The following is a 22,341-nucleotide window of genomic DNA, read 5'->3' as shown; positions in this document are numbered from 1 at the left end:
ATATAAAGATTATGGGAAAAAACTTAATTTTTACCATTTATATATACTATATTACAAAAAGATTTCATTAGGTGTAATAATATAGCTCCATACCCTTAAATTGATAAATACATGTACATGTATATACATTAAATTACACTTAAAGCAAACCAGAAATGATCAGCCTATGCCACTAGTATAGAGCCAGGCCAAACAGCACATCTGCGTAGTCCAACCACGCTCAATACATGTATTCTATAATTGGCTGACTTAACACAATTTTCATTTTCATATCGGACAATTCCAAAAATGAAAGCTGGAAAAGTCCAAATCAGAAATTCAGCATATTAATGATTTTAAGCAAGTTTTTACAATATGATTTTTTAAAATTTATTTTAACTTTATAGGTATATGTACATGTCCTTATCTACATCTACATGTACATCATACATGTGAACTCTCCCACTTTTAGAAGTAAACTACCACTTTCTGCAGCCATATTTTCACAGATTTTTCTTAAAATAAGGTCTTTGTTTATTGCTAATTCTAAAATCTCCCTCTTTTGTAAGAAAAATCTCCTTAATCATCAAAAAAAGTTCACATGTATGATCTACATCCATCTGAATTTAAAAGTACTCTTACTTTACTGCAGTTACACATTCAAAATGTAAATGTAAACAAGAGGCAAAATGTAAACAAAAAGCAAAATGTAAAGAAGAGGCAAAATGTAAACAAAAAACAAAATGTAAACAAAAAGCAAAATGTAAACAAGAGAAAAACAAGGTAGTTGGATAATATTGCTTGTCTGAAAAATAAAGAGAAAAAGTAGAGAGTAAGATGCCATGGGTCTAGTCATTTTGAGTGTACATATTTTATATATTGCTATAAAATATATCCAGTAAGTCTAAACGTTAATTGTAAATTATGAAAATTTACAGATTTGCTTTTTAACCTTGAATATACTTTTTTCACTTTAAAGAGATGTTGTGTAATAATTCAAGTGGAAAAATATTTAACTAAATAGATTTTTTTGCTCAGGTATCATATTATAGACATGTGTATGTATGTAAAGTGTGAGATATTTATAAGTTATGTGACCTAAATATAATAATATTTGACATGTTTCTAAAATCTAAATGTAGTGCAGGGGTTACTTATCTCTTCTGCATGATGACAACTGATGATTTATATCTATATATGACTTACATGTAACAGTGTATGCGTCATAACTCATATATAATTCTATATATAAACACTGGACAAATTTAAGCAAAGAAATAATTTCTTAATAATAAAAACTTAGATAAAATACTATGTCTGTACTAAGTTTACATGTTAACTTCCTCTGTAACATGAAACAACAACACTGTATGTCACATGAAACAACACCTCTGCATGTCACATGAATAAACACCTCTGTATGTCACATGTATGAAACAACACCACTGTATGTTACATGAAACAACACCTCAGTATGCCACATGAATAAACATCTCTGTATGTCACATGAAACAACACCATTGTATGTCACATGATACAACACCTCTGTATGTCACATGAAACAACACATCTGTATGTCACATGACACAACACCTCTGTATATCACATGAAACAACACCACTGTATGTTACATGAAACAACACCTCAGTATGCCACATAAATAAACATACAGAGGTGTTGTTTCATGTGACATAAGAGCCTTTTAGAGGTATTGTTTCATGTGGCATACACTACAGTGGTGCTATTTAATGTGACATACAGAGGTGCTGTTTCATGTGACATACAGGTGTTGTTTCATGTGACATAAGAGGTGTTGTTTCGTGTGACATACAGTGGTGTCACACATGAAATAGCACCACTGTATGCCACATGAAACAATACCTCTTATGTCACATGAAACAACACCTCTGTATGTCACATGAAACAACACCTATATATGTCATATGAAAACAACACTTCTGTATGTCACATGAAACAACAGCTCTGTATGTCATATAAAAACAGCACCTCTGTATGTCACATGAAACAACACCTCTATGTCACATGAAATAGCACCACTATATGTTGCATGAAACAACACCTCTGTACGTCACATGATACATCACATAGGCCTGTATGTCACATGAAACAACACCTCTGTATTGAAATATCACCTCTGTATGTCACATGAAACAACATCTCTGTATATCACATGAAACAACACCTCTGTATGTCACATGAAACAACACCTCTGCATGTCACATGAAATAGCACCTCTATATTTGTACAAGGAGTCAACCAATGGTACTGTGCAATAAATCATTAACTCAGGATATGAGTTAAGGAAAAAGAAATCAAACAGTGACAGATTACGAGTGTGCATATATATGAAAGTTGTGAAAACTAACATAACATCATATTTCAATGAAACAATAAAAATCTCTGCAAATATGTAACATTGCAAAATTGTGTCTATATGTTCTTAAATAATATACAATATCAATTCATTGCCACACTCAAATTAGACTCACCATGGTGTGACTAAAAATTGTAACAAGATAAGAAAGTTACTATTTAACTGTCTCCACCACCTTGATAAAGTACACATTAACATTTATCAAACAGATGCTCCAATCCCACGACCACAATTCTAAGAACACTGCAAACTACAAACTACATATGTAGCAAAATCAATTAAGATAACTTAAAATAATCTGTCAATGAACAACTTGTAGCAGATACTGTGCCGCTATGATAATGTGAGAGTGACGTTGCATTTTTTGTGTACACAAAAGTTAACAATCTTTGTCTGAATAGGTAAAACAGGGTATTTAGAATTGAATATCATTCAAAATCAGAAATAGAATTTGAAAAGTCTCGATGGCAAAGTTGGTTAAATCACTAGGATGCCATACAAATTAAATTGTATCATGAGTTCGAGCCACACAAGTTGTCAAACCTTTTTTCCTTTTTCTATTTTTATTTTGACATGAGATGCAAATCAATTGGAATATAAAGGCAGTTTTGTTATCATTTCGAATAATTTATATATACCGGAAATAATAATTTTTATTCTGTGTAGTGTGTAATATATATTAGTAGTACTTTTGCAGTGCATACGTTTTTCGTGCCAACTTAACTATAGTTGAAACAATTTATGTACATGTATGCATTCCGTATCAGGTTGCACCAACTTGCTAGATATAGCAACATTTAAAAACAAAATTGAAATGAGAAATTAAAAAAAAATAACACAGCGCTAATAATCTTTACAAGAAAAAAAGAAATTCTTAATCGATTGATAATTACACAAAAAATTTGGGACCGAACCTGGCTGTCTTGCATTGATATGTAACTAAAGATTTACCACACAACTTTACCTACTGCGTTACGCCGACAGTTGGTAAATTTGTCGATATTTTAATTTATATGACAAGCCTGCTTGACTTAAGATATTAAACACAATATGATAACTGTTTTACACCGTTAAAGTGGACTTGACCACCGCGTCACTAAATAATTATCCTAAACGCACAGTATATAAGCATAATGTAGATTGTTTACATAATAAAGGTCATTCGGGTTACAGTTATTGTATTCCTGATCATACAAAAAGGTCATGATTGCCCTTTGTAGTTGTGTAAGGTTGTTAAATAAATTCTAGTTGAAATGACGTAACACACACACACATATATCAATAACTACACTGAAATGGCAAACTAGGCCCTTTTTGGGGCCATAACCCCAGTATATAAATTTGGATCTTGGGACTCATGAAAAAAAATTAACATCTTAGATTATCAACTTGAAACACAATTGTTTCACAAGTTTGCTTAAAATCAAATGAAAAAAATAAAATTGCCAACATGACAGGTAATAAAAGGTAGAAGAAAAGTAGGGCATCTTTTACCAAAAAAGTAGGGGAATGTCAGCATAGTAATTTCTGATGATAAAAAGTAGGGATAAAGAAAAAATTTCTAAAGATTTTAGTTTGAAGTTACCATAATATATACTTACTGCAAGAACTGTTGTCTTGACAAGAATTGAATATACAATGTTGCTTCCAAGCAAGGATGTCACAAGATGAAACCATTTACTGTTAAATCTGAACTACATATTGCAAATGATGTATATTTTTGGACTTAAATTTAGCATGACTTTATTTATAAATTTCATTCTTTTCATTTTTAAGAGTCTGAATAATTTGGGACTGATTTACCAGAAAAGGAGTAGAACAGTCTGGCGGAAATGTCAGGGAAGGAACTGTTAAGGAGGAAAATAGTCTGACTAATAGTAGTGGTTTTGGTAACTACCGGTTCCGCGAACATAATTTATGAAAAGGTGACAAAGTGGTTTTGTTGATCTTATAGTAAATTTATAAGCACAATGTCTTAGATCTGGTATTATGTATATATTCAATCTATATGTTTTGTAAGCGTTTGTATACCTATCTCTGCATAGATGTAAAACATATAATTATTGAATAAAATACATTTTATCAAAGAATAAGTTATAGTTTGATTAAATCTTCAAAGGTCTTGTTTTTAAATGTGTGAAAAACTACAATTTTTAAATTAGACCTACATGTACGATAATTATTTTGCCCATAACACAATAGCTTTCTGAAACACTATAAATTAAGTTTGCCAAAACCACAACCTGTTTTGTTATATAAAGTAAGTTCCACGAACTGATTGTCTGACGAAACCAAATTAACCCTAGTCTATGGTGATCGGTAGCATCCATTTTAAAGCTGCAAGAAATTTTACCATCAGTTTATAAAATGTTGAGGGCAACTTTTAAATTCGCAAATTTTATGTCAAAATTGTATAAAATGTGGCCGCTTATAGAAACTCTCAAATTTTTCTGTCACACTAGTTGAGATTTACAATTTAGGAAACCGCAACATTTTCTGTCTACATAGAAGACTAAATAGCCACACAAATATACTTTTTATGCCGGGAAATGTCTCTGCACAAAAAGTCGCTGTTTAAAATTGCTGTTACTAGCCGCGATATTTTATGAGCCTTTGTTGAGGAACAAAAAGTTGTGGCCTATAATTTTTCACCACAAATTTTTGTAGAATTTCTACAACACTTGCAAAAATGTTGCAGATTTCTTTCTGTTCATCTACATTTTATAGACAAACAAGGAATAAAATGTAGAGTCAAACCATGGACGCTACCAGCCACAGGAGTCAATATGTCCCTTGCCGTTTCCAACAACTGTTATAAAATATCTAGGTTTATACGTTTCCGTGACATTTTGTACAATTTCAGCAGAAAATCTTACCGGTTTGTAAGTTACCCACAACATTTTATCTGGTACCAGATACATACTAACCATCGGTTTATAATAAAGTTAAGCCACTCTGCTGTTTCTTCTTGTCTAAGTGCTCTTTTTCTGTTGTGATGTTCTTTATGCCAGTCTAAAGTTCTTTCTAAAATTTCTTGAAGTCTTGTTCTCCAAACAATAAACAGTCCAAAAATAATTCCAAATATCCACAAAAATGAACATGACATGCTTCCCAAGAACCATGATAGAGCTAACAAAAATGCTACAATAATATACAGTCCCATCAGCTGGTTAACAGCAGATTTAGGGGCAACTACTCCAATAACTTGGCTTTCACTTTTATTTGGCATTTTCAAGTTTTGTTTTGATTTATCCTGACCAAGAACACACTATCATATTTTCCTTTTAATTCCAAAAGCACGCGCTTCTATTCGAAAAATGCATTAAATTCCATTGCAAAGCACTAATTTAATTCTGGCTAGCTGGGATAGCTTTAAGCACTGTATATCACGAATGACTTTGGAAAATGAAAACGAATAAGCTTGACAGCAGTTTGTTGACAATCTTTCAGGTGAAGGGTGACAACTCTGTTAAGAATAATTTCAACCAATCAGAAATGTTGGAGCGATTTTCGAACGTAGCCTAGCCGGAAGTTTACAGTTTTAGGTCGCGCGATTTGAAAGAGTAGAAAATATTCATTAAATATGCAGGATTTAGCAAAACTTAAATATGCAGAACTGCGTAAATTGGCTAAGAAAGCAGGCATTAAAGCAAATTTAAAGGTTTTTAATTATTATTGTTCGGTTAATCAATTTAATTATTTATCACTAGATTTCGCGACTACACAAATTTTCATTAAATTTGTAAATTATCATACAATAAACAGATAAAATCTATTACTCAAGCTGCAGATATCAATGTGGGAAAATCGTAAGATATTATTGATAGAATCTAGTGTAGCACAACCCTGTGTACATGCTTTTTGTTGCTATATTTTCATTCTGTTTGACACTTAAGGTATTTAAATTTACAGTTAAACCAACAATTTGACCACAAGTCAGACCATTTTACATACGATTTATACAGCGAGATCGGAATTGGTTATCTTTACTAGCAGTTCTACTAATAAGAATAGTCTGTTGTCTGCTAGTTGGAAAACTGTCAATTGGTGTATTGTAAATTCTTTTCTCTACAAATTCACATACAAATTTTGCTTTCTGCATCAATAAAATTTAAATGTCCTTGAGGAGAGGTCTGGAGAGAATAAGCAATGAAATTTAATGAAAATATATAAAAAGTAATCAGTTATAATATTGGTAATATATAATTTTAGCCAAGTTGACCCATGTCGAGATGACTCAGGGAGCCAAGGTAGTTTTAGGGCTGAGTTGACCCGAATTCCTAAATGGTAGCAATAAAGCATAGCATAAATTAGATTTATAAAAATAACTAGTAACAAAAGATGTGCAATCAAAGGAAAAATGTATCTATAAGTATTCAGCCAACCTGGGGCTGGGACTTAAAAGTTAATGGAGCAAGAGTTTAAAAATTCCTTTTCCCTTTGTACATGTAACTTAAAATAAATTTACACATTCTTGTTTTCGTCCTCAGTAGACTTTATTGAATCTAGATGTATTCATGTTGGTCAAATACAATATATGCATCCATGTAAGACAAATTTTTTCCTATTGTGATTAATGAACAATTCATTATATCCTGCTTTTTTAAATTCAAGACAAAGCTAAGTACACTTTATTCTATTAAAATACATTATGTATTTCCCAATTCTTGCAAAAGAGGAAGAGAAGAACTCGATTTTAATTGTATTGTAGGCGAAATGCCTGATTTTACTAAGTTATCTTTTGGGGAAGGTTCTTAGACAGCCCAGGGCTGCTTAGTGCATCAGAAGGGGAAAAGGCCCTGGTATATTTGCTGGTATTAATCAAAGAATGAATAATTGCTAATGTAAAGGATAATTTCAATATCTTTTATGTTACAGCAAGAGAAGCTTGTTGCAGAGCTGACCAAGTACTATGAGAAAAATGATAAACAGGTACAGGTGTGAATAGTTATATAAATGATTAAATCTTGCAGAATTGTGAATTAATAATAGTATCATACATGTACATGTATGTAATTACTAGTCTAATATAAGTTTTATGATAATTGCAAATGTACCAGAAGTGTTAGCACTAAAGAATTTGAGAATAAGATAATTATACACCTAACAAATACTGTCATTTATTTTTGTTTTCAGTGCAGTCACCTTATGACCCACAGTCTTAATTTATTTTGTTTATCCCAAGATTTCAAAAAATTAAAAGTGAAAAAATACCCTATTAAAATCTGAAAAATCATTGTTAAAGCACTGAATTTAAAGTTCGAACGAACAACAATTTATAGTTGCTTAATTAAAAAAAACACACACACACAATTTAGAGATGGTTGTAGATGCAAGCATATTTCACTTTTTTCTTTCTTTTCTCACAAATATAGGAAGCAGGTCCAGTCAAATCAAAGACTCCAACATCAGTTACGGAATGCAAAAAAACATTTCTGGGGAAAGCAAAAACACCAGTATTGGTTGCAAAAAAACATACTCCATCAAAAGCTTTGACACCAGCTAGGGTAAATACCACAACACCCACACAAGTAGGACAGTCTGGTACTCCAGGTTCAGCTAAACCTAATTCAAGATGGGAGAAACGTGTCTTCTCTCCAGCTGTAGCAGTTAGACCAGCTTCCTCAAATGTTAAACCTGACATACCCAAAGTGAAAGTAGCCACTCCAACAATCAGTTCAGCAACAACACCCAATAAAAAACCTGCAATAATGCCCATTTCCAATAAGGTTGCAGCCAAAAGAAAACAGTCAGAAACAGTGAGTGAAACATTACATTTTTAAAACGTAAATTTATTTCAGCAGATTTATGTATTTTTACAAAAGGTATTCTTTAGTATAAGAGAAATAGTGAGAGCTATTGTATGCACCTGGGTGTTGGTTAAGTTTTTGAGTGCAAGTTGATATCTTCAAGTCCAAAACTACGAAAGAGAATGGATTGAAACTTCGCACACTTATTTGAGAGCATAATAGGACTTCACTGTCCAAGGCCCATAACTCTAAGTGACACAGATTTTGTCAGAATTAGACCCTTTTTGAATAGTCTCTACATTATTCAGCCTGTTTTTTTACTATCAAGCACTGAGAATAGTCAAGCACACTGTTCTACCAACAGCTCTTGTTTGTTAGGGGTGGTAAGCAAAAACGTAACCATTTAAATGACAATATAAGAACCATGCTAAACGTTTAAGCAACAGTACATGTATTAAAAGAATTCTTTGATTTTAAACATTAACTTTGTTTTCTTATGACAAGATATAATGTTTACAAAACAGGATTACAAAACATACGGTATTCAATTATGGTCGGAGTAACTGTTTCCGTTTAGCACACAGTAATATGTATTTAATCGGGGGAAAAACAGGTCTGTATAGATTTTTATTCCTTCATTGTTATTGGGGTCTGGACCCATTCACATAAGCTGGGTATATTCATGATATATATTTGCTGTTTTGGATATTGCTTCACCTACATGTATGAGACTTCGCTGCTCTTATTGAAGATTGTAATCTTAGTTTACTGCCATAAACAGATTTTATCCATGCAGCCAGTGCAAACCAAGAGCTCTATTCCCTAATCAGTCTTTCATAGTTTGTAAAAAATCCAAAAAATGATGAATAACTTTGTCCAGACTGAAAGATGGAGAAGTTGATTAAAGAAATTTAGTGTGGTAAGGGTTAAAGCTTGTGGGGAAGGTTTTATATTAATTTGTTGAAGTTTAAAGTTGTCTATTTGGCACAAATCTAGCTTCTTATGTTTACCTAATGTTTTTCTATCAGAATATCATAATAATTATATTTATTTTTCTTCTTTATAGCCTGATGTTTGCCAGCCAGCAAAGAAGCGAAGAAGTACATTTGATAAAGCACAGACACCAGAAATTAAATCTCCATCGGTTACTGATAGCACAAAAAAGAGGAGGAGTACTTTTGAAAAAGCCCCCACACCAAATCTTAAGACACCTGAGGTTGGAAGCCCAAATCGTAGACGTTCTGGTCGTCAGAGCACAGGTAGCGCTGAGTCGGTGACTGAGATGTTAGGGGCAATGAAGGATGGTATGAATAGTGAAGAAATGAAACAGAGTTTAATGTCTGTCCTAGATAAAAGAGTTAAAGAAAAAGGTATTTAGATATTAGGTCTTAAATGAAATATTGTTTCCACTTATGCTGCCTACCCACAAAAACCACTGCAACCTGAACAATTGTATTGTTAAACAACAGAAATATTTTTTTTACTAAACATAGAAGCAGAGTCTGTTAGTTAGAGTGAATTCCTTATATCTGTCTCATGTTTCTGCTTTGTGAATATTATACATGTATGTTAATTAAAACGTTAGTTCAAATGATAAGCCTTCACAATATTTTTTGAAAAATCATAAAATTCAGGTGAAAAAAATAATTATGTTCAATTCACATGATTTATTTTGGATAAAAAAAATGGTTTACTTACTGTAGAAAAATTCCAGTGACTTTGAATTGTTAATGTAATGAAGCTGTTTTGATGCTTCTACTTGGATGTCTGCTTGTACCAGAAATAATATACAAGACGTTTTTGATGTCTGTTATATTAAGAAAAGAACACATTTTTTTTATCCTGTGATATCTGTTTAATGTTTACTCCACTTTGATTTATTATTCCAAGTACATATTCATGATATTTGTTAAAGATTCATTCACAACGTTTTCAACATTGGGTTCCATAACGGCATAACCTTTTCTATATTAACCTATATTATAATATACATATAAAAATGTTTGTTTGCTTGAGATAATGTTCTTGCCATGTTTCTAGTGACAGTGGAACCATCCTCTGTTAACAGTAGTACCAGTATACCAAGATTTGCTGCATTTGTAAAGAAGAGAAAGGAAACTAAACCCATCACTCCAGGTAATATTAAAGAGCAATGTTTATGAGATAGACTTGGTTTCGGTATAACAAGACATGATCAACCAAATAGTCTCTGGATTGAAGTGTATATATGTATACTCAGGATAAAAGTGTTTATGTGTAGATAAATATAATTAAGAAATGATATATCCCAAACTGTGATTTTATCGCTCAATAAAGTCACTGTTGGGAGTTCCGATGCAAAGAATTATATCACCAAGGCGTAGCCCGAGTGATATAATAATGCGCATCCGAATGACAGTGATTTTATCACCAATTTGGGTATATTTATTTCGATTCTAACACGACATTAACAAATAAATGTTGTCATACCCGATATTAAGCTGATTTGCGCCTGATTTGTTTCCGTACATATTTTCAGCGCCTTGCATTTTTAGTGGTTACGTCACATATATAATGATTACATCACATGTCTAATTATAGAATGTCAACAGTGATTTTATTGCATAATAATACACACTTTCTGTTCTTCTATGTTCAGGTCGTGTTAGAATATCTAAGAAATGTTTTGTATTTTAATACAAATCTATTTGAGAATAACAGAACATATGTAGAACATTTTTACAAAATGACTGTAAGAGATAATTTCTCAAAAAGTTGTCACACTTTGTAATGAAAAACAATGGGATTTATTTGACGTCTCCCAAAAAACAAAAGCTAGGTTCTACCAGCTTCCACATCTCTTACCTTATCCATACTAATATAACAAATTAACTGCTTTTTTAAATAGGGAACAAAAACTGGGAGAAGATTCACCAGAAGAATTTTGAAAAGTTTGATCCAATTGATGTATATCTAAACAAGAAGCGTAAACGAGCTGAGGAAATGACTGCATCCGTGAAGAAAGCTAAGACATTACTGGGTGAAGTTCGTAATGCCGTTGATAAATTGAAGGCTCACAAGACACCAGAAACTAATGAAAATAAAGTAAGTTATGCAAGGGAAATGTTTTCATCTTTTAAGTCTTGTGTATATCTGCTAAGATATTTATTGCATATCAGAATGGTGTTTTAGTTAGTTTTACAAATGCTAGAAATTTCATCTGGAATCGGGGCATTTTAGATAACATCTTTTTGTTTCATTTAAGACCAGAGCTGCATCAGTACCAAGGGTGTAGTACTTAAGTACCAGTACCAGTACTTGGCAAATTATGCAGTACCATTACCAGTACCAGTACTAGATTTTAGCTCGGTACTGCAGTACCAGTACTTTTTTTGGTGAAGTAATTAAGTATCAGTACCATTACTTTTATATATTCATCAAAGTTTGAATAAATACAGTGTCAAACAAATAATTGCAAATATTATTCAGCAAAGAAATAAAATCATAATTTACTTTAAAGCTGCATACCTCCAGATGACCCAAAATATTTCATGAAAATTAAACTTGGAAAAAAATTACTAAAACTTTAAGAAAAGTAAACAAATTAAAGATTCAAGTGATAATTTATATCTTATGTGCAATTAATGACTGTATTTTGTAGTATTTATCACTATATTTCTACTGCATTACTAACGCAGTAGGGGCTATTTATGCATGTTTTGACCTCTTTTTGGTAATTTACGTGGATTTTAAGTGCCGATTGTAATGTGTCAAGTACTTTCTTTGTTCATTTAACAATATTTTACCTTTAAATACATTTTCAAAATTTTCATGAAAATTAGGATGAATCTGGAGGCATGCTGCTTTAAAGTTTTAACATACTTTTTACAAACAATATTTACAACATATATTCATGTCATATCTAATTGTTTAGTAACCAGTCAACTGTATAAATACAATGCAAACCTCTTTCATTTAAAACACAACAGTCTTTTGTTGCCTTTCACACTTCTGTTCAATTTATACCAAAGTAAATAACAACTTTTTATGGTGCTAACAATATCACTTGAGATGGGATTTTTTAGAATAGAAGAAATTAATTAGTGTTTATTTTGCTCTTTTACTAGTAAATACAAAGTAATAAAATATTTTAATAAGGATATTTTAGGGTAAAGAGTAATTGTGTCTGTTTATCTTAATTTAATTTTTACTTAAAGTCTTTGGTGCTTTTTATGATGAATACTATGTTAACATTTGAAGGAATATTGCAGCAAATTATCTTTAGATTTGATAACTTACTTTTTCACAAAAATAAAATATAGTTAATGTAATTTACAGCTTTATTTTATGAGAAAAATTGATGTTATTTTTAATTTTATCAAAACCAAAAGTACTGGGTAATGCAGTAGCAGTACCACTTTTTAAGACAGTAATGCAGTACCAGTACCAGTAGTAGCAAAATTTTGTAAGAGTAATTCAGTATCAGTACTTGCAAAATCGCTGCAGTACGTACTGCAGTACCAGTACCAGTAATGCAGCTCTGTTTAAGACTGACACTGTGTCTAGGACAACATTTTATAGTTATAAATGAAGATATAAATGTCAAAGAAAATAGTATGTTATGGCATAAATTTCCAAGAAAATACAATTTTCTGAGGTAAACCATTTAAAATAGGGTATAATATGCAAAAAAAAAAAAAACAACTGACATGTTATTGCAGTTCAGTATAATATCAACCCTTGGGGTACAAGCTGGTATATTCTTCTTTGAACAACATCACATTACTGATATTATCAGTACACTAAAACATTTTTAAGTGCCAATACAGTAGTAACCAATTAATTTTGTGCCCCCACTTTAGGGGGGCATTTAGATTTACCCTTGTCGTCCATACGTCCGCCCGTCTGTCTGTTCTCTTTTATGTCGCACGTAGCTCAAAAAAGTATTTGACCTAGAGTCATGAAACTTTATAGAAATGTTGATCAGCATGTGTAGTTGTGCACCTGGGTATTTTCGTGTGGATATATACAAATGTATATGGTAGTATTAGACTTTACTGCCCTTGACTTAGTTTCAACTTGTGTGTTACACGTAACTCAAAAAGTATTTGATCTAGTGTCATGAAACTTTATAGAAATGTTGATGTGCACCTGGGTATTTTCGTGTGAATATATTTAGTATTTTTAGAGTTATTGCCCTTGACTTAGTAAAAATTTGCAGTTTTGAACTTGTGTAGCACATAACTCAAAAAATATTTGACCTAGGGTCATAAAACCTTACAGGAATGTTGCTCAGCATGTGTGGTTGTGCATTTGGGGTTTTGCTTGCGGATTTATTCTGTTTTGTTAGAGTTATTGCCCTTGACTTAGTAAATATTTCCAATTTTCAACTTGTGTCACATGTAGCTCAAAAAGTATTTGACCTAGAGTCATGCAACTTTACAGGAATGTTGATCAGCATGTGTATTTGTGCACCTGGGTATTTTCATGTGGATACCTTTAGTATTTTTAGAGTTATTGCCCTTGACTTCGTAAAAATTTACAATTTTCAACTTCTGTCACACGTTACTCAAAAAGTATTTGATCTAGTGTCATGAAACTTTACAGGAATGTTGCTCAGTATGTGAAGTTGTGCACCTGGGGTTTCACTTGTGGATTTATTCTGTTTTGTCAGATTTATTGCCCTTGACTTAGTGAAAACAGTTCCATTATGTTGTGTTATTTGTTCCTCGAGTGCTTGAGTTAGAATCAACCAACTTTACAGGAATAATGATCAACATCACTCTGAAGCTATGCACATGTTCATGCACAACTCAAAAAATATTTGACCTGTAGGTCTGAAAGTTTTCAAGAATGTTGTTCAGTCATGTGTACTTATGCACCTTGGGGTTTGCTTGTGTATTTATTATACCCCCACCACAAAATGTGGGGGGGGCTATAATGGATTCGCTTTGTCGCGTCGGTCGGTCGGTCCGTCCGTCGGTCGGTCCGTCCGTCCGTCTCCATTTTCGTGTCCGCTCTATAACTCCTATACCAATTGAAGGATTTTCTTCAAACTTGGCTCAAATGTTCATCTCAACAAGGGGATGTGCAGAACCCATGTTGCCCATGTGTCAGCTCAAGGTCAAGGTCACAATTCAAGGTCAAATATCAAACACTATCAAATATTACACAGTATGTCGTGTCCGCTCTGTAAGTCCTACACTACTTGAAAGATTTTCTTCAAACTTGGCTCAAATATTCCCCTCAACAAGGGGATGTGCAGAACCCATGCTGCCCATGTGTCAGCTCAAGGTCAAGGTCACAATTGAAGGTCAAATATCAAACGATTAAATATTACACAGTATGTCGTGTCCGCTCTGTAAGTCCTACAGTACTTGAAAGATTTTCTTTAAACTTGGCTCAAATGTTCACCTCAACAAGGGGATGTGCAGAACACATGTTGCCCATGTGCCAGCTCAAGGTCAAGGTCATAATTGAAGGTCAAATATCAAACAATCAAATATTACACAGTATGTTGTGTCCGCTCTGTAAGTCCTACACTAATTGAAAGATTTTCTTCAAACTTGGCTCAAATATTCCCTTCAACAAGGGGATGTGCAGAACCCATGTTGCCCATGTGTCAGCTCAAGGTCAAGGTTACAATTGAAGGTCAAATATCAAACAATCTAATATTACACATTATGTCATGTCTGCTCTGTAAATCCAACACTACTTGAAAGATTTTCTTCAATCTTGGCTCAAATGTTCATCTCAACCAGGGGATGTGCAGAACTTATGTCACTCTTTTGCTGGCTTAAGGTCAAGGTCACACTTGAAGGTCAAAACTTGACTTAGAAAAAATTCTTAAATTTTAACATTTATTTGAATATTCTAAATATAGAAAAGGTATTTGCTTGATACTTAAAATATTTTTGAAGGGTCACAAATACGATATGCTGTTCAAGTTTCATAACTCTGTATTGCATTTAAACAAAGTTATGCCCCTTTTTAAGTCTTCAAATTTACATACAATCAAATATTAGACAATATGTAGTGTCCGCTCTATAAATCCTATACCAATGGAAGAATTTCCTTCAAACTTTACTCAAATGTCCACCTCAACAAGGTTATGTGCAGAATCCATGTCACCTTTGTACCGGCTAAAGGTCAAGGTCACACTTGAAGGTCAAAAATTGACTTAGAATATGTTCTTAAATTTTAACATGTACTTGAATAATTCTGAAACTAGCTCAGGCATTTGCTTGAAATTTAAAAGATATATGAGCTGTGGCAAATAAGATATGCAGGTCAAGTTTCATTACTCTGTATTGCATTTTGACAAAGTTATCCCCTTTTTAAGTCTTCAAATTTACATACAACCATTACTAGACAATATATTGTGTCTACTCTATAAATTCTATACTGATGGAAGGATTTTCTTCAAACTTTACTCAAATGTTCACCCAAAATGGGTGATGTGCAAAACCCATCTTACCCTTGTGCCAGATTAAGGTCAAGGCCACACTTGAAGGTCAAAAATTGACTTATAAATAAAATGTTTAATGCATTGGGAAAATGAAAGGTTATTTGAAACTGTTTCGAACAGTTTTGATAATATATATTTATACTATTACCTGTACAATAAGTCTTTTTTTCACCAGAGATAATTTCTTTTTATGTATTTGTGCCACATAAATTATTCCCTTAACCACCTTTCCAAGTGGTCTTCTGTCAAGGACATTGGTGGGGGTATGAATCGCATTCAGCGATAGTTCTAGTTCAGTATTTGTAAAGTTCTTGCCCTTGACTTATAAAAAGATTTTTAGTTTTCACTTTGTGTCACATGTAGCCTAAAAAATATTTGACCTAAAGTCATAAGATTGACAAAACAGTGGAGTGTGGGGGCACCCGCGTCCTATGGACACATTTCTAGTTAAATAAACGTTTACTTATTAAATGTAGTATAAAGATAGGTAGATAAAAAACAAATACATATATTTTCCCATAATGCATTTGTTATTCATTGTTTCTTTAAAGTTCTTAAAGCCTAGAACATCCAATGTTAACAAGACAACACCGTTCAAGCCAACAGTGCTGAATACAAGTAAAATGAACCTGAACTTTGGAGCTAAGAAGTCACCCAAGACTTTACCTAGGAAATCTCCAAAGTCTGTCATCTCCTCGGCAGTGAAGTTTGCTGAGCCAGCAGCTAGAAAATCAACTGGTTCAGTAGCTCCAAGAAAATCCACCAGTATGTATATGTGGCAAATTCTTTAAACATATACCTTTTTATATTTTTCTTTGTGTAATGTATGTAACATGCAGATATGAAAATCAAGAGTGACTGCTGACATTTTACTTGTACCATTACATTATGGTTGAAAATAATAATTTTGTTTAAATCTAAGGAGGTATATTATATAAGGGTTATTATAAAAGAATATCTTGTCTGTTTACTTGTATTGCCATTCATGGATTTACTAGAACAGATCACACTCTGTGTTTCTGCCATCTTGTGACATATTAGCCTAGTAAATTCCACTCCAGTCAAATACAAGTTCCAGATCAACATACTCTTATAATTACCCATCATATTTTAAGATATATTATACTCAAGGTTATATTCTAATGCATCTTAACATTGTAGTGTTGTTTTTTTCCTACAGCCACACCATTTAAGTTTACAGCGACGTCCACACTGAACAACACAGTTACATCCAGCAAGAAGTTTGACCTTAAAGCAAGTCTGGCTAGGCCAATCACATGGAAGACACACAAAGGAAAGTTGAAGCCATTGGAGGATTCCACAAAGAGTCCTGTATATATAAAAGGCCAAAGTGCTGTTAAAATAAAAAAGGACAGGTACAGTTTTCTTTAACAATTCTCATTAAAATTGACTATATTGGTAGTTGAAACTAAAGCATACTAAATTTCTGGTTGAATTTATTTAAACTTGAATATTTTTCCAAAAAAAAAATCTTCTCATAAAATATATTTTTTTCTTTAAATCACTGATATCTTGGTGTGTAGATACCTTGCGATGACTTTTCTTTTATTCAGTTATGAGATTAAGTGAAAAGGTAACTACATGTATGGCTTACAACTTAAGTCAACTTTGAACTCTCTTTAATAAAAAATAGCCTCAATCTAGAATCATATTGATAAGCCACTTACTAAGGGTCGTAATGATAGCATGGATTTTAAATGAATTATAACACTGTGTACTTGATTTCCCTTCATTTATTTTTTATCACACACTGAAAATAGTGGAGCAAACTACATATCAGAAATGTTTTGTTCTGTTTTACATCATATAACTATATGTATTGACCAACACCTGTCTAATTTTTACATATTTTAATAGGGAAGTGACAAGAAAGAATGTAGCAAAACGACGTGCTGACAAGAAGCATGATTCTCAGATGGCAAGACGAGGGATTAAAATATAAATATCTGAATAATAAACTTTCAATCTGAACTTTTATTCTATCTGAGTTTCTTTAAGACATATAACAAGGAAGAATGTTTCAAACAGAATGATGATTCAGCTTTATTTGAACACTGGGCAATGTTAACTATGGAGACAAGTTTAGTTTATACATATGCTCTAGATTTGATAGAGATGTTACATAAGGATTATTGTCGCAACCAAGTGTAGAATCAGATAACTGTTAATATTATCATTAATAGCGTGTGGTTACATGACACAGCTTTAGATTCTAAAGTTAAAGAGACTGTCTCAGGTTTGTATTGAGAAATAATCTATTTTCAATGACAGTTCTGAATAGTATTAAAGATAAAATGATGAAACATTTATTATGACAGAATATTACTGTACTACAAGTGTAAATTATCATTTCAAAATGGAAGTTATAATTGATCTTTGGAGACATATTTTTATGTAATTGATAATGTATGTATGTCTTAGACTAGCATCATAAGACAAGTGATATATATTATAACTGGTATTGTAAGTTTTGTTTGTATTTTACATTTGGTTCTACATTGAATACCTATCTCTAATTGACCAGATATAGTCACTGTTCTTTGACAACATTACACAGTTTCTGTTTGGGGGGCATCTGTGCGTCAGTGGTTAGGTTGCTAACTTGCAATTATTTCCCCATTACTGTTATGGGTTCAAATCCCACCAGAGAACACTGAATATCTTATATGAAGAAGGCTATGGTTTGACTTTGGTGACTGCTCATGATTGAAATATTGCAACTGTAGGTCTTCCTTCACCATTAAAAGTGAAGTTATCATATAACCTTTACTATGTTGATGAAATTTAAAACACAAAAACTGATTTCTGTATTTTTCTTTTGAAAGTGTGGAGACAGAGAATTTCTTCTATTTTGTTCTAAAATAGACTTGATTTCAGTAAGATTAAACATTGTCCCATTTTTATACGCCCGTTTGAAAAACGGGACGTATTATGGGAACGCCCCTGGCGGGCGGGCGGCGTCCAATTTTGTCCGGAGCATATCTCCTACATGTATGGAGGGATTTTAATGAAACTTCATAGAAATGTTCACCACTATGAGGAGCAGTGTCGCGCACATGAACCAGGTCTCTAGGTCAAAGGTCAAGGTCACACTTAGAGCTCATTGAAAAATGCTTGTCCGGAGCAAAACTTCCACATGTATAGAGGGATTTCAATATTACTTGGCACAAATGTTCACCATTGTGAGGCTGAGTGTTGCGCACAAGATTCAGGTCCTTGCGGCCAAGGTCAAGGTCACACATAGAGGTCAAAGTTCAAATAAAAATATGAAGATGTGTATATGGACCATTTAGTCATCATTTATTGAGGGATTGTAACACAAATGGTCATTATCAAGACTATGGCTGTGATACATATAATTTAGGTCAATATATACAAGGTCAAGGTCACTAAAGATGATGAAATATCCAGATTTTGTCCGGAGCATATCTCCTACACGCATGGAGGGATTTTAATGAAATTTCATAGAAATGTTCACCATTATGAGAAGCCATGTCACGCACATGAACTAGGTCTCTAGGTCAAAGGTCAAGGTCACAGTTAGAGCTCATAGAAAAACGCTTGTCTGGAGCAAAACTTCTACATGCATAGAGGGATTTCAATATAATTTGGCACAAATGTTCATCATTGTGAGGCTGAGTGCCGTGCATAAAATTCAGGTCCCTGCGACCAAGGTCAAGGTCACACATCCTGTGCATATCTTCCCTACTGATTTGTTTTAAGGTTCATTTAACAACACAGTGCCAAGAATAAAAACTTGCTTGCTAGATAACACTTATCCATAATGCCCCCATCTCCATCTAAAGCTTTCGTAAATGGGCGTATTTTGTGACTATGGCACCCTTGTTTTTATATTATCACTATTACAACAGAATTTTAGAAAAATATTTATATGATTTATAATACAATATCTGACCAGTTTACATTAATTCTCTATATTTAGTATTTTCATATGTAAAGAACAATGTTTTAACATTTTATGTTGTAAAACTGTATTTCTTACTTTTGCTTTTATCTTATCTTTCCCTAAATTTCTTTTATCATATGTACATAATCATTTCATCATCATCACAATATTCATCCTCTTCGTTATTTTCTACTTTCATTTTATCATTAGAATGTAGTTTTCATAAATAGACATGTATGCCTAAGTTTAATGTCATAATATACCCTTTGCAAACACTGCTTTCATTCAAGGTTTAATTGCTTGTATATTGTAGAAAACATCTTGAACTGCTATTCATGGGATTGTGTTTGCAGACTAGATTATTTGTAAGATGCATAGGCGCTAGTCACATAATCAAATATTTTACATAATCGGCCTATATATGTATATTAAGATACAAATGTATCTTATTATAGTATATAGCCTATATAGAATATAAAAAAAGTTTGTTTCAAGCACTGCTATCTTTGTTCTGTAATAAGGGAGGTAATTATTGAAATAAAGATAGAGCAAGAAAAGTGTTGGAGCACCACACTAAATACCTTATTCCGGTATATACTGGACAAGGCCCTTGAATGATAAAGAGCTAAAATCTCGCCTTTTCACCTGCCGGAAATGCATTTTAAGACAACTGCCATTTGAACAGATTTATATATGATCATGAATGAAAAATGTAAGAATTGGTGAAAACAGTGATATTTGTCTTCTTTGTGATCATAATTTCTGCAAGTATCTAGAGGGACTGCTAGTGAGTTAAATCCAATAAGGATGTGGGTGTAACCACTGTGATTACTTCCCTTTGTATTGAACTAACAATTTTAGCTATGGTAAAAGGTTCATGCAATGTTATATACATCTTGACTAACCATACTCAATAACAACATTTTTACATTGGTATGATCATAGTTTTAGTTGTGTAACTATCAAGTGGTTAGTTTATCCTGTTCTGAAAATGCCTGAACATGCTTTTTAAGTTAAATAATTTGTGGCATTATGTGTAATTTTATTATTTATGTTCAATGTGGGTTTTTTTTTTATATTTACTTAAGTCTTTATTCAGGGAATGAAAGGAAAATATTGTACTTTTGAATATATAGGTTATGTCAATATATGATGATGATGTTGGTGATGTGAACACAACACTTTACAAATTCCATGTGCTTGCCATGTTTGTCACTGACAGGAATGCCGATGACCTCGTTCTTCATTTTTCGATTTCGTTGAAAAACAAGATCACATTTCGGCAATTTTATTTATTGATGGCACTGTTTGTGTACACTCCTTTGTGTATTAATGAAGATTTATGAAATATGTTTTATAAATATCTAATAAAGTCATGAATGTTTTCATGTTAGGTTACAAATAATATACTCCTATGTTGGCATTTATTTGGCATCCATGTGTATTATTATTTTTTTGTTCAGTTTTGGTGTAATGTCTTTTTCAAAGCTTTTACCATATTAAATAATTATATCCAGTAATTTATAGAATCTTTGTTATTTTTTCTTCACTGAAAGAGTAAAACATTTTGATGGATTTTCCATCTTTTTGTGTCAACACTCTGGGGGGTTGAGGCATTTAGATTTACCATTGTACGTCCGAGCGTGCATTTATGTGTGTGCGTGCATGTTTTTCATGATGTGTCGTCACATGAAGCTATGAAACTGCTTAAGCTAGTGTCGGCAAACTTTTAAACATCTTGTTTGTAGGGTTGTGCACCTTACCCTATATGTGTATGGATTAATCAGTTTTGTTAGAGTTATTGCCCTTGACCTAGTAAAATTTTGCAATTTTCTTGTGTCGAACATAGCTCAAAAAGTATTTTGACCTTGAAACTTTACAGGAATGTTAGTTTGCATGTGTAGTTATGCACCCGAGGGGTTTGCTAAAGGATTTTTTTTCAGTTTTTGTAGAGTAATTGCCCTTGACTTTAGGATATAAAATTGAGATTTAAAATCCTTAACCCTTTCACTGCCATAGGGACGGCTTAAGCCGTCGCTGTTATTTTCGGTGTATTTGCCATATGGACGGCTTTAGCCGTTTCTATAATAATAATAGTAATAATAATAAATTAATAAAAACAATAATAAAATAATAATAAATATAAAGAAATTGAAACCATCGGCAATAATTATTATTATACTAACAGATTTGGAAACATATATAATTATTATTAAGAGGATATTTTTTCGTTTGAGTGAAATATGGAATATATTTTCACGAAACATGATAAAATGCCACATATTTTCACGAGCCGGGACGGCGAGTGAAAATATGTGACATTTTATCATGTTGAGTGAAAATATATACCATATTTCACGAAAAACGAAAAAATAACCTTTTTATTTAATTTCATTATCAAAGAAAAATGGTTACGAAACCTATTGCTTGCTACGCAACTGCAATTGTACAGCGCGCAGCAAAATATTATTGCGTCTTGTCTTGCACGCGATATTTGGCGCTACATTGTGACGTCACGTAAACAACTGTTTAAACGTCTGTACAGCGTTAATAACTGAATTAAAGATATTGGTGTTCGGATTTATTTTCTTAGTTAGATCATTTTCTATCATTCTAGATAGTTTTCAAAGCAAAATTCAACAAAAATTTGTTTTGTATTTATCAGATTTTTCAAACAAAATGGCGAAAGAAGTCCCTAAGAATAAATATGAGTTTTGACTCCGCCCACTTTCATATTTATATTTCATATTTATTTTTAAAAAATATGAAATATATTTTACTGATATAGCACCATATTTCATGGGAAAAAATAAATAAAATACTAATAACAAATAATAATAAT

General features: G+C 32.4%; 1 protein-coding gene across 1 annotated transcript; it reads left to right on the top strand.

Annotated features, from left to right (window-relative positions):
* The first annotated feature begins 5,874 nt into the window (after positions 1-5,874).
* LOC132717947 (nucleolar and spindle-associated protein 1-like) lies at positions 5,875-21,019 on the top strand. Its single transcript, XM_060701532.1, has 9 exons — positions 5,875-6,035; positions 7,253-7,306; positions 7,750-8,133; positions 9,191-9,494; positions 10,165-10,260; positions 11,012-11,208; positions 16,123-16,336; positions 16,752-16,947; positions 17,450-21,019. Exons 1-9 carry the CDS (start codon positions 5,958-5,960, stop codon positions 17,532-17,534), a joined length of 1,608 nt encoding a protein of 535 aa, XP_060557515.1. The 5' UTR covers positions 5,875-5,957; the 3' UTR covers positions 17,535-21,019.
* Positions 21,020-22,341: the final 1,322 nt, after the last annotated feature.

This window comes from Ruditapes philippinarum, unplaced genomic scaffold (genome assembly GCF_026571515.1).
Source record: "Ruditapes philippinarum isolate M1 unplaced genomic scaffold, ASM2657151v2 ctg2711_1_1_1_1, whole genome shotgun sequence".
Lineage (NCBI taxonomy): Eukaryota > Metazoa > Mollusca > Bivalvia > Venerida > Veneridae > Ruditapes > Ruditapes philippinarum.
This window is presented reverse-complemented; position numbering and strand designations above follow the sequence as displayed.